Source organism: Theropithecus gelada, chromosome 9 (assembly GCF_003255815.1).
Source record: "Theropithecus gelada isolate Dixy chromosome 9, Tgel_1.0, whole genome shotgun sequence".
Lineage (NCBI taxonomy): Eukaryota > Metazoa > Chordata > Mammalia > Primates > Cercopithecidae > Theropithecus > Theropithecus gelada.
Genome location: NC_037677.1, coordinates 30,668,142 through 30,687,620, shown reverse-complemented (window position 1 = coordinate 30,687,620; position 19,479 = coordinate 30,668,142). Strand labels below are relative to the sequence as shown.

The 19,479-nt window shown below is 34.9% G+C and overlaps 1 protein-coding gene across 1 annotated transcript in view; it reads left to right on the top strand.

Moving 5' to 3' along the window:
* Positions 1-19,479, top strand: part of MALRD1 (MAM and LDL receptor class A domain containing 1) — a 670,416-nt gene that overhangs the window by 18,408 nt on the left and 632,529 nt on the right. Inside the window, exon 2 of the mRNA XM_025396215.1 lies at positions 4,622-4,762. Coding sequence (XP_025252000.1) covers positions 4,622-4,762 — 141 coding nt within the window. The remainder of the gene's footprint in view (positions 1-4,621; positions 4,763-19,479) is intronic.

Genomic DNA, 19,479 nt, shown 5'->3' with positions numbered 1-19,479 from the left:
AATGAGAGAATCTGACAGTGTGGAACCCAACTCAGGAGATAATTGTGGCTTCCAAGCAACCTTCCAATCCTCCCTCTTTGACTGCAGTACATCTGACCTTTGGGATTATAAAATTGAAAACAAAGTGATACATTGCACAAGTTCAAAAAGTCCAGAAACTTGGATTCTACTGATAAGTTCCCGTATAGCACTCCTAATTGTTCATTATATGGTCCAACTGTGGCGTTATTACTTCACACTATTTAGTGATGGCTGTCATCTACATGGTGACAGATTTTATTACAGCAGATAGTTTCAGACTTGAATGCGATTGTGTGGCATATGAAGTTAAAAGGTAAACCAGCTACAATTCAAGGAAAAGTATTCAAATTGTTTAAAATGTGCAGTTCTCTACTGGGGAAAATGAGTATTTAGAAAATTTTCCTGATGTATTTTTGAGTCATCTGGCAGTTATTAGATGTTCAGAATTGCTTTTTTTGGTAAAAATTAATTGAAAACCTGTGCCCATTGGATTCATTTTATAGCAAAAAGAACCCCTGTTGAGACTATTTCGATGAAAAAATGTTTTATTTAGCTATTTTTTTCTGGTTCTTACATTCAAAAATTATCATTATGTTGTGTATTAAAAAAACAAAGAACATTGCAAACAGACATCAACTAAGTAATTTTTTTGCAGGAAAATTTCTTGGTATTTAAAAAATGTTTGACCACCTGTGTGAGAATGTGTGTACCTTTCATACACATAATTGTTGAAATATGGTGATAAAATAATTTAGACTATTTTATAATCAGTTCATTGTAAAAATTGTTGAGAACTAAAAGAAACTTGAAAATAGATACATACTATGTCAATACATGCATAGCTAATTGAATCTCACATACACACAAACACATATACAAGTGACTATATAATTTAGTTCCTTTTTTTGTTCAATCAGATTCCCTGGATAATTAGGAGTCTATAAGGTAATAATCTGGATATTCCAGCTATCCTAAGTATGTCCAAGGCCTTATAGAAATTGTGTATTTAATCATAGTATGATTCATAGACTAATAGAATTTCTTTGCTTTTGAAGAGAATGACATCAACTCTATCTGGAAATACTAGTTTCCTTAGGCCGACTAGGAGCTCTGATAGAGCTTTAATTCTAGTTCAGTAATAAAAATGGGACAGTGGATTAATAATTATGCCTCAGAGGAGAGCTTTAAGAGCTATGGTTCTGGAGTACAAAAACTTGTGTTCTGTTCTTGACATTAGCACCCACTAGCTGGTCTATCTTGAGCAAGTTACTTAATGTCTGTAAGACATCATCTGAGTTTTCTCATCTTTAAAATGGAAGAACAGGCTTGCTTCATGAGGCTTTCTTCTTGCTTCATAAGAAATAAGTTACTTCAAGTGGAATCCCAGCACAGAATAATTACCTCAATAAATTGTAGCAATGAGGATTCTTCTTATTATTATACAATACAGCTGATGGGCAAATTTTTTAAAAATAAGGGATCTAGGAGTAAAATTAATGAAATAGGCCATGGTGAGGAAGCAGGCTTCATGGCATGTGATTGGCTGAATCCACAGATGCTGAACCCACAGATATACAAGCCTCATTACCAGTGGCCTGTTTTGTGGATTTTGCTCCTAGGTCCCTTATTTTGAAATATTTTGCCAGCCAGTGGTATTCTGTAATAATAAGATTCCTCATTGCTGCACTTTATTGAGGTAATTGTTTTGTGATAGGATGAAATGAAAATTATGTTCTTTTGACTGGGTTGCCAAGCACTATTTAACTATTAACCAGCATGTTTGCTCCAGCACTAGTCAGGAAGTGAAGGAACTTGTCAGAGTGATGCAGATATGCAGGTGAGTGCTGAAATTAAGGCTTAGCCTGGGAGGGTTCTTGGATTCACTCAGGAAAGAATTCACTTAAAGAAGTTTCAGAGTCATAGGGCAGCGCTTTGGATATATAGTTAATTGTTCAACAATTATTAAAATCATGCTCAAGGCCTGCTTCTGTGCAGATGCAGAGTTCAAGTTCAAAGCAATTCAAAGCCACGTTCTGCAACAGTTTTGTTCAAGTAATGAAAAAAAAAAAGACTGTTGAAATCTCAAAGCCAAGTGGCTCTGGTGATGGAACAGGAAGTATAAAATCTCCACTGTTTTTTAAAGTTTGTTCTTTCTACTTTCTCCAAGCTCACTGTAGTAATCTTATAACTTTACACAGCTGTTTTGTTAGGCAACTCTGAATCAAGCTGAAAAGAGGATTAAAGAAATTGGGAGAATATCCTTTGCTCCTTTTTACTACTGTGGAATATGTTATTCTACACTGAAGGTTAAAAGAAGGGGAAAGGAAAACAAATCATTATATAACATATATTGGCTACAACAAGAGTATTACACGTGAATTGTGGAAATTAAAAAAAAAAAATTCAGGCCGGGCATGGTGACTCATGCCTGGAATCCCAGCACTTTGGGAGGCCAAGATGGGTGGAACACTTGAAGTCAGGAGTTGGAGACCAGGTTGGCCAACGTGGTGAAACCTCATCTCTACTAAAAATACAAAAACAAAACAAAAGAAAATTAGCTGTGCATTGCAGCACATACCTGTAATCCCAGCTACTCTGGAGGCTGAGGTAGGAGAATCACTTGAACCCAGGAGGTGGAGGTCGCAGCGAGCTGAGATTGCACCACTGCACTCTAGCCTGGGTGACAGAATGAGACTTCGTCTGAAAAAAAAAAAAAAATTCACAGATAAGCTGGTGGTGGTAAACATCAGTCTTTTATTGAATTGTAGTTGCTTCATGTGGAGTAGGGCCAACTCATAGGTAGTACACCTGGAGCCATGCTTGTGGGGTGTTGGCAACTGTAGTTATACCCATTGTTACTTACATGCAAATCAAGGAGTAGGTTAATGCAAATTGAGGGGCAGGCTACTTAGAAATCTCTAGAGGCCGGGCGCGGTGGCTCAAGCCTGTAATCCCAGCACTTTGGGAGGCCGAGGTGGGTGGATCACGAGGTCAGGAGATTGAGACCATCCTGGCTAACATGGTGAAATCCCGTCTCTACTAAAAATACAAAAAATTAGCCGGGCGTGGTGGTGGGAGCCTGTAGTCCCAGCTACTCGGGAGGCTGAGGCAGGAGAATGGCATGAATCCGGGAGGCAGAGCTTGCAGTGAGCCTAGATCGCGCCACTGCCCTCCAGCCTGGGTGACAGAGCGGGACTCTGCCTCAAAAAAAAAAAAAAAAAATCTCTAGAAAGGGAGTGGTAACTTTGGGTCATTGCCATGGCATTTGCAAACTGTCATGGCACTGGTAGGAGTGTCTTATGCTAGTGAGCAATGAGAGCAGCTAGGGATTGTTTCTGTAGCCATCTGCTGGTTTCTGCCAGCTTCTTCACTTTATCCTGACTCGACCAGATCCTATTTTGGTCAGCAGGGTTGAGACCATAAAACAAGTCCTGCTATTCTCCTACCTCAAAAGGACCATCTTTACAGTTGCTGAGGACCACAACCTGGGGAGGGGCGATTTGTGGTTGAGATCATCTATTTTTAGAATGTGACATTCTTAGACGTTGGATAATAGAATAAAGCCCTACATGGGTAGGTATTGGGAACAACCACATGCTTGAATTCTTCTGTTTCTCCCTAGCCTCTTAGATCACCCAGAGAAAGCCTCAGAAATGTCTTTGTTGTGATTTAAAACACTAAACTTTCTTCAAACACTGAGATTCAATGATGAGGTGCTGTACGTAATTTCAGGAGTATGTCTTGGCCACTGATGGTTGAGTTTTCATCAGCGGGGTCTCTGTGATTTGATCTGCCAAAACCTGAAATTCTGATATGCCTGCATGGAAGATGGAAGTTGAGTTTTAAGATGTAACCTTAATAATAATTCCTTATATGTTATGGTACCTAAGAGTTATAAAGTCCAATGGTCTCTTGCTCTCCATGGATAACAAGTCTGTGATATAAAATGATGTAGTATTTGCATATAACCTATGCATATCTTCCTGTATACTTTAAATCATCTCTAGACAATTTATAATACCTCAGACAATGTAAATATTAACACTATGTAAATAGTTGATATACTGTATTCTTTAGGAAATAACAAGAAAAAATCTGTATGTGTTCAGTACAGATGCATTTTTTTCCTGAATATTTTTGATCTGCCATTGATTGAATCCACAGATGAGGAATTCATAGACACGGAGGGCCAACTGCATTTTTATTTGTATTGTATTATAGATCTTCATAGTAATTGCTTGAGAGACACAGGACAGGATGTTATTGTTCTGATTTTGCAAGTAAAGGAATGGCTTGCTATGTTTGAATAGTTAAGCTAAGACACTCAGTAAGAATCAAAATCAGGATTAGGTCCTCAGTCTTCTGACCCTGTGTCGTGTGGCATTCTTTCTATTTGAACACACTGTTTTTTGTTGTGGTAACTTACTAGAATATTGGATGCATGAAAAGTTTTGCATTAATAAAGTAGACTTAGATTTGTAAGGAATAATTCTTATGTTAACTTACATTTGTCATTTGTTGCTAAACTTTATTTTTCTGCTATTATTTTTTAAAAAGCCAAACACAGTTGTGAAAAACAATTTCTCTTCTCTCTCATTAGGCTTGAATTATGAAAGATGTGATTTTGAGGATGGTCTATGTAACATGACTGAAGATCAGAGTCTGCAACCTCGTTGGACAAAGAGAAATGGGATGAACAGTCTATCACCTCCGTTTTATGATCACAATGGTGATGTGTCTGGTAAATGCTTTAAATTTATTTTCTCACCTCTCTCCCTTCCTCGTTTCCTTCCTTCCCTCCCTTCCTTCTTCATTCTTTTCCACCTCTGTTTCTTCCTTTCCCCCCAAATATTTAATTAGGGGAGTAGAATCTAACTATATTAGAGTAGAATCTAACCATATTAGTAGTTAACATGCCCAATTTTATACATTCTTTAACCAGTTTCAAAATATTTATGATTTTAAAATGTCACATCGGATTCTCATAATTGGGTTCCTGGGATTCCAATGGGCCTATTTAGATAACTGGAATTTTCCAGTTTTTCTTACTCTTTATGGAAATTGTAAAATGTAAATGGGAAAATATACCTAGATTAATTAGACAGTCAAATGTCTTTTATTTTGGCTGGACTGGTTTTAGCTTTGGGACAATATACACAGCTTAATTTGACAAATTTCTTTTATTTTGGCTGGACTGGTTTCAGCTCTGTCTAGTACCACTTGTTAAATCAAGTTGACTGGAAAGCTCTGCTGAACTGCTCTGTAGACTTTGAGGTAGCTCTGGAGTGAGCCAGAAATTTTTTCATTTATTAACTAATGAACTCCATTCATTCAACATCAGGTACTGGGTGTTTAAGATGTACTAGAGAGCAAAAATGGACTCCATGCCTGCCGTCATCTGATGGCTTTACACATGCTAGGAAAAGAAGGAACACATTTCCTGGCACAACTAAAAGCTAGTTATTTTTATAAGTGATACTTCCCTCAAATAAATTCAATTAATGTTAAAATATGGTTATTACCCTAGAGGTAATTTGAAACAAGCAAATATTCAGGCATTTGATGTTAGTTTGGCAAAGTTTTCATAACTATTACACATGTGGATTAGACTCCCTGGTCTGTCCTTCCCTAGCTGTAAAATCTTAATTTTTGAACCTCATTTTTCACAACTTTAAGAGAGGAAATAATGATGCTCAATTTTTAGGATGGTTAAGAACTACATGAGAAATTGTGGATAGAGCTTATTATAGAAGACCTAGCACTCAAAAAAGTAGATGTTTAGTCCATTTCTGAATAATTTTGGTGTTGCTAATTTTACCTCTACATTGATAAGATGGAGTTTCTTAATTTGTTTGGCTTTAATGTCAAAAATTATTTTTGTTTAGAATTCCTAACAATTTTTAGGAATCAGCCAGTTTTATTACCAAAAAGGGACCAGCCTCACAAATAGTAACAAGCACTAACTGCAATATGGGAAACTTTTATTACAGATTTAGTTATGTTAGATGGTGATATTGAATCTTGTTCCCAACCTAACGGCCATTGCAGTCTTACAGATGGCTGATTCCATATGTCTCTCCTTTAGTACCTCTCCTCTGTTTCTTTCTTTTACTCAGAAGGGTTTTCACAGCACATATTTATTTACTCTAGGCTTTTGTTTGTTGATGGCTCTTACTGAATGCCTCTTGCTTACCTCCTTACTGCGGAGTTAAATAACTTCAGAAGACACTGTGCTTCCCAATTTTCTTCTCTCTCTCTTTCCTATCTGCCATTTTCCCTTATTTTTTTTTCATGCATATTTTTGATTGCCTAGTCAAGAGATAAAATGGGGGCAATCCACATCAAAACTGAGGTGTTGTATAGGCAGATGCCACAGAACGATATCATCTGGGTTGACTTAAAATCTCTGGAATCAGACTAGATGGGTTTGAATTCCAGCCTTGCCAATCCTCTAGTTTTGTAGTCTCAGTTTCCTCATCTGTAAAACAAAGATAATAATACTGCAAGCTGCATAGGAAAAAGAGACAAAATATTGCCTGCATAACTAATTGAAGGCTGGTAACTTTGGTAATAGTCATGCATCTCTTACTAATACAATTAAATGTTAACATGTAAGTATTCTCTAGCAATAATTTTAAGTAAGCAAGTGTTCTGGCTGTAGATATTAGCTGTTGGAAAATATTTATAGAAAAATGGTCTGAATCCTGTCTTTACTGAAAAATTCTTATTTCATAAGTATTAACCAAATTTTTGATTAACTTACTCTTGAAATGATTTGCCAGTGCTCCAAAATTATATTTTTCATTATACAATCAATGCCTTGAGTGGCAAGTTTGAGAATCAATTAGAACATTAAAAATATCTCTGTTGTCGATATTTGAAATCTAGTAAAGCTCAGGGAAAGAATGGTTAAAATGTAGTACTAATTTTTAAAACAATGTAACATTGCATTTAGATAAAATAGTACTACAACAAAATCAAATACATCTTTGTAAGGATGGTAAAACTACTTTTAAAGATGGGAATACAAATATGAAAGTTTTAAGTAATTCTGGAGCTCAGCTGATATTAAAGATGATAAAGGGGTTTTTTAATGTATAATTCACTTTAAGTCTATCAAAGATTAAAAAACAATTTATCTGAAAAAATATTTCCCATTATGCCACAAATTATTATTTTCTAATTTGGGCATTTACAATCAGTTTTAAATGAGGATATTAGAGCTTTTGTTATTCTGATCCATTGTTAGATCTAAAATTCATATATTATGAAACATGTACACTATGAAATAGCATCTGATATTTTTATTTTGTTCTACAGTGTTCACATATATTGTGTCTATAATCTCTACATATTATAAACCCTACAAATCAATGTTATAATATTGCTTTAGACAGCATTAAAATGAATGAAGAAGAAGATATTCTTTTAGCTTATTTATTATTTGCAGCAGTCTTTATTTCTTCTAACTATCTGAATTTGTTTCTGGTATCATTTCTCTTCACCTTGAAGAAACTCCTTTAGTATTTCTTGTAGTGCAGTTCTGTTAAGGATAAATTATGTTAGTTTTTCCTCCTCGAAATGTTTTTATTTTGCCGTCATTCTTGAAATGTATTCCTGCTGAATATATAGTTTTTCATGGTCTTTTTTTTCTTTTAGTACTTTAAAGACATTATTTTGTTGTCTTCACCTAGTTTCTAATGTGATATCCACAATTTCATTTTTTTCTGTGTGTAATATATCTGTTGTTTTGATGTTTTCAAAATTTGGTCTTTATTGTTGGATTTCAGCATAAGCATTTTAAATTTTATCGTACTTATGTTAACTAAGCTTCTTGAATCTGAAATGTATGCTATCGAAGTATTTTGCTCTTGTTTATTCAAATAGTTCTGACCCATTCTCTCTTTCATTTCCTTTTTGTATTACAATCATCTGTAAGTGTAACAGGCTGTTAGATGAGGCTTCACCATATATTTTGATTTTGTTTTCTGTTTTTCAGAGTGCATAATTGCAATTGATACATCCTCAAGTTCTGTGATTTTTTCCTTTGTTATCTTCATTCTACTGATAATCCTATGCAGTGATTAAAAAAGAAATCAACTACAGATGCTTCTCAAATTATAATAGGGTTATATCTCAATAAATCCATCATAAATTGAAAATGCATTTAATATACCTAACCTGCTGAGAATCATAGCTAAGCCTAGCCTACCTTAAACTTGCCGAGAACGTATACGTTAGCCTATATTTGGATCAAATCATCTAACACAAAGCCTATTTCACAGTAAATATTGAATACCTCGTGTAATTTATTGCATATTGTACTGAAAGTGAAAAATAGAGTGGTTATGTCTCTCCGAATATATATCACTTTTGCACCATCATAAAGCAGAAAAATCTTAAGTGGAACCATTATAAGTCAGGGATTGCCTGCACTCTTATTTTTCAGTTCCAAAAATTTTAATTGGTTGTTTTAGTTAAAATAAAAATTTCTCCGTTACCTTTTCATTCATGATAAGAATATTTTCCCTTACTTCATTATGCATAATTATGTTGGGAGTTTTAAAATCCTTGCGTGCATCATCTCAGATTTACCTGCTGCTGATTACATTTTCCCATGTATGATTATGTCATCCTAGTTCTTTGTCATATAATTTTGAGTTTTATCCTGCATGTGTGAATGGAGGCTCTGGGATGTGTTGTATTTTTTTTGAGGCATGGTGATAATTTGTTTAAGCAAGTGATTAAGTTGCATAGACTCAAATGACAAACTTTTTTTTTTTTCTTTTTTTTTTTGGAGACAGAGTCTTGCTCTGTTACCTAAGCTGGAGTTCAGTGGCATGATCTCAGCTCACTACAGCCTCTGCCTCTCAGGTTCAAGCAATTCTCCTGCATCAGTCTCCCGAGTAGCTGGGATTACAGGCATGCGCCACCACTCCTGGCTAATTTTTATACTTTTAGTAGAGATGAGGTTCTCCATGTTGACCAGGCTGGTCTTGAACTCCTGACCTCAGGTGATCCCGCCTCAGCATCCCCAAGTGCTGGGATTACAGGCATGAGTCACCAGGTCTAGCCTCAAATGAAAAATTTTTTTCTGCTCTGGGCAGCAGTCCAAATATCAATTCAATTCCTCTAGGCTTAGCTGCTAGAAGGGCTCCCTGCACATACAGGTTTCTGTTTTGCCCAGAGACTTGGACAGAGATTATTCATAGAACATTGGGGCACTCTTTTTATTATTTTTTTCTGGCTCTCTTCTTTATAAAATTTCTCTTTTTTTGGTCATACCTGGCTATTCCAGGTTTCCCTTCCTAGTTCCTCAGGCCAAGGAGAGAGCAGCCCTTCTCTCAGAGTTTTAGCCTTGCATTCCACCTGCAGCTGCAGCCCGACCCTATGCCAAAGCCTGACAGAATGGAATTTGCTGTGATCCCTTCACCTAAGTTCCCTATCCCTTAAAAATAATGCCTCCTCTCTTTATCTTGAAGTACTCTTGTGGTCCCAGCTTATAGATTTTTCTTGTTTTTCTACGGTAGTCATTATGTCAATCACTGAGTTTCCCAACTGAGTGAACACCAGCATCCCCTAAGCTGCTCTATGTTGCCCTTTCTGAAGGGAAACTGAGCCATAATCCACTCCTAAGTAATAGGTAGGCTCTGCTACATACAGGTTGAGTTGGGTTCTTTTATTAAGAAGAAATTGTAAAAGACCAAACAGGGAGACAAGAATCCCACATTCTCACTCTCTAGATTATGTTTCTGCAGCCTCTATGGTCTGAATATCTGTTTATTTTTAAATCAGTGAAAATTTAATGTCCTTTCATTCCTTTCTATATTTACTTTGAAAACTCTTTACTGAACATCTGCATTGCTCCACATGCTCTTCCAGGACCTGAAGATATAAAAGTGAACAAGAATTCAGCTCTTGTCCCTGGTGAACTTGCAATCTGGTGATAGAGACATAAACCATTTACACATACTTATGATTATATATTAAGAGTTAGAAAAAAGCAACTAGCAACCGTTTTCTTGTCTGCACGTATGCATTTAAAAGCTCACAATGTGACAAGGATACGATGTATGTGCTTTGCAGATGTTGTTTGGGAGCATCTATGTTGTTTGTAATCTGAGAAATTTCCATTGAACAACTCATCTATTCCAGGCATCTGCACGCTTTTCATTGAAAGGGCTGATAGTAAATATTTTTGACTTTTTGGGCCATATGGTCCATATCCCAAAAACTCGACTCTGCCATCTACTCTATAAAAATAGTCATACATACACAATACGTAAAGATTAAGCATGGCTGTGTTATGTTAACCTTTTGTTTATGAACATCGAAATGTATAATTAATATCATTTTTACATGTTTAAATTATTTTTTTGAATTGTTCAATGGTTTAAACATGTAAAAATGCTTCTTAACTGTAGGATATGCAAAATTAGGTGGCAGATGGATTTGTCTGTGGGTTATAGTTTGCTGCCCCTGGGTCTGTTCACAATAAACATTAATTGAGCATTTTATGTCTGACACTATTCGATATTGGACATAAATGAATAAAGAATATAATTCTTCCTCTAAGAACACAGATACATTATAATCTTAATTTTAGTGCCCAGTGTTCACATTTATAACAAACATAAGTGAAGCAAACTTTGTTTCTGTATCAGAATCAGTTTTATTATGCTATTATTTAAACATGTATCTGAACTTTCAATTAAGGGGGAAATTTTGTTATAATAGTCCTGTTTCTTTAAAATAAATATGTTTAGTGCTTACTTGTACTGAGAGTACAAACAAAATGTGTTAACGAAATGGAATTACAGTGTCTTTTTTTCGTTTACCCCCCCTTTTTTTTTTTTTTTTAAAACAGAGTCTCACTCTGTCACTCAGACTGAAGTGCAGTGGCATGCTCTCGTCTCACTGCAACTTCCCCCTCCTGGATTCAAGCTATTCTCCTGCCTCAGCCTCTTGAGTAGCTGGGATTATAGGCATGTGCCACCATGCCCGGCTAATCCTTGTATTTTTTATTAGAGATGGGGTTTCACCATTTTGGCCAGACTGGTCTTGAACTCCAGACCTCAAGTGATCTGCCCACTTTGGCCTCCCGAAGTGCTGGAATTACAGGCATGACCCACCACACCAGACCGCTTACCCCATTTTTAGTATGGTAGTTGTGTTATTTTAAAGGTAAAATTATTAAAATAAAAGTTATTTTAAAGGTAAAATTATTAAAATAAAAGTTATTTTAAAGGTAAAATTATTAAAATAAAAGTTATTACATATGTATATTTATGTTGTTAGATTTATATATGCTGATTATTATTATTAATTTCAATGCAAAAGCTTTTATTAATTCCAGTGTAAGACATCATGATAATGTTGTTAAGATAATAAAGACTACAGGTTTATCATCCCTTATCCAAAAATCTGAAATCCAAAATGCTCCCAAATTGGAAACTTTTTGAGTGCCAATATGATGCCACAAGTGGAAAATTCCATACCTGACACCTTTGGTTTCTGATGGTTTAATGTGCAGAGACTTGTTTTATGCACAAAATTATTTTAAAACATTGTACAAAATTACCTTCAGGTTATGTGAATAAGGTGTATATTAAACATAAATGAATTTTATATTTAGACTTGTGTCCCATCTGTAATGTATGTGCAAATATTCCAAAATCTGAAAAAATCTGAAATCCAAAACACTTCTGGTCCCAAGCATTTTAGGTAAGAGATACTCAACCTGTATTAAGTTACAGGCTATATATCAAGGTGTTTGTGATGTCTTTGAGATACATGTTTGGGAATAAAACAATTACTTATTGGGACAAAGAACAAGATACAAAATATGGGTTTGAATAAATTTCTCTGAGACTAGAGACAAATTCTGACTCCAGAAAGCGAAAGAGCATTTGAGAAAATAGTTGAAACATGAGTAGTATTTCAATGGATGGAGAGATGAGAGAAATGATATTTCAAATGGAAAGAACCACGTAAGGACGAGGTGGAGATAGTTGCTGTGCTCAGGCGATGACATAGAAGTCTACTATGACTAGAAATGACTGGAAATAAAGAAGATAGGCTAAAAGTGTATGTTGTGAATGTCAAGAATTATGTCATCCACAGGTTACTGATTTTGCTCACCTGAACTGTTTCCTTGCCGCCTTTTTCCTCCTATACCCAAACTGCTTCACAGTTGACAGTTGTATTTCTGCCACTGTCCAACCAGGCAGCAGAAATGAGGGACATTGATGGATATAATAGCAGTGGTTGAGGAATAGTGTAAGGAATTTCCAGGGCATGCATATTTGGTGCTTAAGGATTCCTTCTGCCTCAAGCAGTATTTTCCAGAGAGCTTTAGTTTCTTGCACAAATTCTTTCATTGTTAAGTTAGTATTGCCAAGGTCCTTGATGTCTGTTTGTGTGTGTACATGAATTTGAAATGGGTGAACTATATGAGATTTTCATAGTCCCTCAACAATCTTGACATCTTTTGTGTATTGGATAATATATTTGTTCTATTTTTCCACTTATTTCAAATTCAGAGTTATATGTCATACTTGACAACTTAGATACTTTTTTGAATTAACTGATACCATATCAATGAAATTTTGCAATATAATATTAATAGTCAAGCTGTCAAATATCTTAGAGTACTGATGAGAGCTAAAAATCATATATTCTCTAATTTCTCTATTGAAAAATAGAAATATTTTTCTATGCATCATTTGCTTTTCGTTTGACAATTTTTATTTTTATAGGCAGGTGGCTTGATTATTTGTTGAATTTATAGATGGATATATTCTTCAAATTAATTTAGACACAATTGAAGAAAAATCATGCTCAATAGAAATACATAAAAATCCCATAATAGTATATTAAAATTAAAATATTACAAATTTCAAAAGATACATATTTTGAACCATGATCTGAGGGTCATTTGAATGAGATTCTGTCAAATGAGTGTGACCATGATACTTTACTAATGAAATTGGTTGGAACATACCCAATACATGTCAATTACATACGTATGAACTCTGGGAAGTATGAGGAACAGTAATTTGTTTTTAAGTATCTTACAAGTGAATTAGTCTAGGAAGCTTACAGAGACTCAAACTACTTTAGGCTTTACAGATTTTGATCAATACCTTGGTATATTGCAAATGGAAAAAGAGAATCAAATTATTGTCTACCTAATTGTGGCAGGCAGATTATAAAATTTGCGCCTCCCCACCCCACCCCAATTTCCTATCCTCTGGTTGTTCAATCAGACGTTAATCTGGGCACTTGTGTGAAGAGATTTCGTAAATGGGTTACTAATCAACTGACCTCAAAATCACAAGATTATCTTCGACTGTTCAAGTGGGCTCAGTGTAATCACATGAGCCCTTAAAAGCAGAAGTGGAAGGCAGGAGAGCTGAAGCAGAAGGGAAGATTAGAGAGATTTGAAGTTTGAGGACTTGACCTGTATTGCTGGCTTTGGAAATGAAGAAAGAGGATCACAAGAAAGTAATACAGGGACCACTAAAAGTGGAGAATGATCACTGGTTAACAGCCAGCAAAGATGCAGGGATCTCAGTCTTAAGGCTGCATGGAATTGAATTCTGCCAACCACTTGAATGAACTTGAAAGCATATTCATCCTCAGGGCCTTCAGAAGGTAGCACAGCCAACCTACACTTCTGTTTCAGCCTTTTGTGCATCTAAGAAAAGAACCAGCTAAGCCACACCATGCCTGGACTTTTGACCTATAGAAGCTGTGATATAATACATTTGTGTTGTTTTAAGCCACGGGGTGTGTAGTAATTTGTTATGGAAGCAATATAAAATGAGTACACTAATTTTCAAAGTTTTTAGGGGAAGAAAGGTTTATATTTTCTTGATTGTCTATTCTTGCTAATAATGAACGTTTGCACTGAGTAAAATCTCCCTTTTACTGGGTAAAGACGAACAATTCTAAAAGTCATCTAGAGACCTGGATTCTCCTTAAACACTAATTAATGGTATGATATAGGGGAAAATCCCTGGGTTTTCTTTTTTCTCTTTTACATGGTTCCAGTTCCTCTAGTTTTTCATTTATATGTTTAATTTTTTTTTATTCTTACCCCTATTTTCATTGTTTTCCTTTAAATCATGCCCAAAATTAAGAATCTATCTTCCATTAATGCCACTTGCCCCTACTGTCCTAGCCTGTGTAATTTTGATAAAGTCAAATTTAATTATCTGTCTACTCATCATCCATCTCTCTCTCTCTCTCTCTCTCTCTCTCAATCATCTATCTATGTACTTACTTCTTTATTTACTTCTTTATATGGCTGCTCTTGTTTTAGGTGTTGTATCTAAGAAACCATTGCCTAATCCAAGGTCATAGACTTATACCTATAGTTCCTTCTAACAGTTTATATCTTTATATCTTATACTTAGGTCTTTAATCCATCTTTAGTTAATTTTTAATATGGTATGAGGTATCTACTTTTGAATGTACCTATCTGGTTGTCTGAGCACCATATATTGAAAACTCTATACTTTCCTCACTGAATTATCTTAACACAGTCAAAATTCATGGATGTACTGTTTTACTTTTGAACTTTCAATGCGATTGCATTGATCTTTCTGCCTATACTTATGCCAGTACCACACTACCTTCTTGATTACTGCAGCCGTGTACTGTAGTTTGAAAGGAAGTTACTAGGGAAGAGTAATTCCTATAATTTTGTTATTTTCTTTCAGGATTTTTTGTCTATTCTGTGTTTATTCCATTTCCATATGTATTTTAGTATTAATTTCCAAATTTCTGCAAAAATGGTCGTTAGAATTTTGAGAGGAATTGCATTGAATTGGTAGATAAATTTGGTAACTATTGTCATCTTAACAATATTAAGTCTTCCAACCTATCATGCATCATGTCTTTCTGTTTACTTAGGTCTTCTTTGATTTCTTTCAACAACGTATTTTTTAAATTTTTGTTGTACAAATCTTGCTTTTTATTTATTACAGTTATTCCTAAGTCTTTTATTGTTTTTGAGGCAACATTAAATGAGATTTTTTCTTAATTTTATTTTATATTGTTCCTTGCCAGTGTATAGAAATGAAACTGGTTTTTGTATATTGATTTTATATCCTATAAACTTACCAACTTATTAGCTCTAATAGTTTTTAATTAATTTATTTTTTGGTGGTTTATCAGGATCTTCTATATAAGATCATGTCATCTACAAATAGAGATAATTTTCCTTTTGTTTTCATTCTGGGTGCTTTTTATTTTATTTCCTTGCCTAATTGTCTGAGAGAAACTCCAGTGCAATGTTGACTAGAAGTGGTGACAGATAGCTTTGTCTTTTTCCTATTAGGGGAATCTTTTTCAGTCTTTTACCATTAGGTATGATATTAGCTGTAAATTTTTTATATATGCTATTTATCAAGCAGAGCATGTTTCCTTCTATTATTAGTATGCTGAGTGTTTCTTTTATTATAAGAGAGTGTTAAGACCTTGTCATATCTTTTTTTGCATCTATTGTCATGGTCGTGTGGTTTTTCTTTACTTGATCAATATGGTGTCTGTATTGATTGATTTTTATATGTGGAGCCAATTTTGCATTCCTAGGATAAATTCCACTTGACCATGGTGAAAAATTTTTTAAATGTGTTGCTCGATGTATATTCATCAGATATGTTGGTCTGTTGTTTGCTTTTTTTGTGATGTCTTTGTCTGGTTTTGGTTTATTAAGGTAGTAGTTGCCTTATAGAATGAGTTGGGAAGTGTTTCCTCCTCTTTGTTTTTTATAAGAGTTTGTGAAGTATTAGTGTTAATCATTTAAATGTTTCATATAATTTACTAGTAAGCCTTTCGTGCTGGAGCATTTGTGGAAAGATTTTTGATTACCAATTTATTCTCTTTACTTGTTACAATCTATTTGGATTTTTTATTTCTTCTTCAATTGGTTTTGGTAGTTTGTGTCTTTCTAGAAATTTGTCCATCTCATCTAGGTTATCTAATTTGGTAGCATAAAATTTTTCATAGTATTCCCTTGTAATTGTTTTTATTTATGTAAGGTTAGAAATTCTGACCCTTGTTCACTCTTCATTTTAGTAAATTGAGTATTTAATTTTATTTTTTCTTGGTTCATCTAGTGAAAAGATTGTCAGTTTTATTGATATTTCCATGAACTTTTGTTTCTTAATTTTTTTGTTGTTTTTCTATTTCCTATTTTATTTATTTCTTCTCTAATACTTATTATTTTCCTCCTCTGCTTGCTTTGGGTTTAGTTTGCTCTTCTTTTAGCTTCTTATTATTAATGTTTAGATCTTTCCTTGTTTAAATTTAGGCATTTATACCTATACATTTCTTAATAAGCACTGAAGATAACAGCATCCCATCCATTTTTATATGTTGTATTTTTATTTTCATGTATTTAAAGTATTTTCTAACATCTCTTGCAATTTATTCTTTAGCCTATTGGTTATTTAGGAGACTGTTATTTAATTCTACGTATTTGTGAATTTTTCTAATTTAATTCTGTTATTAATTTAAATCATTCTATTATTTCTGGAGAACATACTTGTATGATTTGTCTGCTCTTAAATGTATTGAGATTTGTTTTATGACCTAAAATATTCTCTTTCTTGGAGAATGTTCTGTGTGTGCTTTAGAATCATATATATTCTTTTGTTGTTGGATAGAGTAAGTGTGCCTTATGTATCTGTTAGGTCTAGTTGGTTTATAGAATTGCTCAAGTTTTCTATTTTCTTGCTGATCTTTTATCTAATAGTTCTATATATTTATTTTTGAAGGTAGAGTATTAGAGTCTGCAACTATTATTGTAAAATGGTCTACTTTTCAATTATTTTAGCTTTTGCTTCACACATTTCAGGGCTCTGTTTTTACATGCAGAGATGTTTATAGTTTTTATATATTCTTGATTGGTTGACTCATTTGTCATTATAAAATGTCCTGTTTTGTCTCTAATAACAATTCTGTCTTCTGTCCAGGGTAATCAGGCAAGAGAAAGAAAGAAAGCATATTCAGATAGGAAGAGAGGAATTCAAATTATCTTTGTTTGCAGCAGACATGATTCTATATCTAGAAAACTCCATTTTCTCAGCACAAAATCTCCTTAAGCTGATAAGCAATGTCAGCAATCTCAAGATACAAAATCCTAGTGCAAAAATTGCTAGCAATCCTATATACTAACATCTGGCAAATAGAGAGCCAAGTTATGAATGAACTTCCATTCACAATTGTCGCAAAGAGAATAAAGCACAGAGGAATACAGTTAACAAGGGAAGTGAAGGAACTCTTCAAGGAGAACTACAAACTACTGCTCAAAGAAATCAGAGCGGACACAAAGAAATGGAAAAACATTCCATGCTCATGGATAGGAGGACTCAGTATTGTAAAAATGGCCATACTGACCAAAGTAATTTATGGATTTAATGCTATTCCCATTAAACCACCATTGGCATTCTTCACAAAATTAGAAGGAACTATTTTAAAATTAGTATATAACCCAAAGTAGGTCAAATAGCCAAGATAGTCCTAAACAAAGAGCACAAAATTGGAGGCATCATGCTACCCAACTTCAAACTATAGTGCAAGGCTACAGTAACCCAAAGAGCATGGTACTGGTACAGAAACAGACACATAGACCAATGGCACATAATGGAGAACTCAGAATTAAGACCACACATCTACAACCATCTGATCTTTGACAAACCTGGCAAAAACAAGCTATGGGGAGAGGATTCCCTATTTAACAAATGCTGCTTGGAGAACTGGCTATCTATATGCAACAAATTGAAACTGGACCCCTTCCTTATACCTTATACAAAAATTAACTCAAGATGGACTAAAGACTTACATGTAAAACCCAAAACTGTAAACATTCTAGAAGAAAATCCAGGCAATAACTTTCATGGCATAGACATGAGCAGAGATTTCATGATGAAAGCACTGAAAGTAATAGCACCAAAAGCAAAAATTGACAAATAGGATCTAATTAAAGAGCTGCTGCACAGCAAAAGAAACTATCATCAGTGTGAACAGAAAACCTACAGAATGGGAGAAAATGTTTTCACTCTATTCATCCAGCAAATATCTAATATCCAGAGTCTACTAGAAACTTAAACAAATTTTCAGGAAAAAAAACAACCCCATTAAAATGTGGGCAAAGGACATGAACAGACATTTCTCAAAATAAAATATTCATGTGGCCCACAAACATATGAAAAAAAACCTCAACATCACTGATTAGTAGAGAAATGCAAATCAAAACCACAATGAGATTGCCATCACATACCAGTCAGAATGGTGATTATTAAAAAGTCAAGAAACAACAGATGCTAGCGAGGATGCAGAGAAAAAGGAATGCTTTACATAGTGGATGAGAATGTAAATTAGTTCAACCACTGTGGAAGACAGTGTGGCAACTCCTCAAAGATCTAGAACCAGACATACCATTTGATTCAACAGTCCCATTACTGGGTACCATTTGATTCAGCAATCCCATTACTGCATATACTGGGTATAAATAAATATAAATGATTCTATTATAAAGACACATACATGCTTATGTTCATTGGAGCACTGTTCACAATAGCAAAGACATGGAATCAACCCAAATGCCCATCAGTGATAGAATGGATAAAGAAAATGTGGTACATATACATCATGGAATTTTATGCAGCCATAAAAAGGAATGAGATCATGTCCTTTGCAGGGACACGGATAGAGCTGGAAATTGTTATCCTCAGCAAACTGATGCTGGAACAGAAAACCAAATACCACATGTTTTCACTTATAAGTGGGAACTAAATGATGAGAACACATGGACACATGGCAGGGAACAACAGACATTGGGACCTGTCAGGAGGGGAGAAGGGAGGTACAGCATCAGGAAGAATAGCTAATGGATGCTGGGCTTAATATCTGGGTGAGGGATTGATCGGTGCAACAAACCACCATGGCACACGTTTACCCGTTTACCTGGGTTAGAAACCTGCACATCCTGCACGTGTACCCCAGAACTTAAAAGCTGAAAAGAAAGAAAATCATTCTTCTGAATTTCATATAGCCATTTCAGCTTTCTTTTTGTTATTGTTTATACAGTATGTCTTTTATATCCTTTTACTGCTAACCTTTTTCTGTGGTTGAATCTAAAATATGTCTCTTGTAGACAACATATGGTTAGATCATGTTTTTATACAATATGCCAACTTCTTACTTTCGATTTAAGAATTTAATCTATTTGGGCCGGGCGTGGTGGCTCAAGCCTGTAATCCCAGCACTTTGGGAGGCCGAGACGGGCGGATCACGAGGTCAGGAGATCGAGACCAGCCTGGCTAACACGGTGAAACCCCGTCTCTATTAAAAAAATAGAAAAAAACTAGCCGGGCGCGGTGGCGGTGCCTGTAGTCCCAGCTACTCGGGAGGCTGAGGCAGGAGAATGGCGGGAACCCGGGAGGC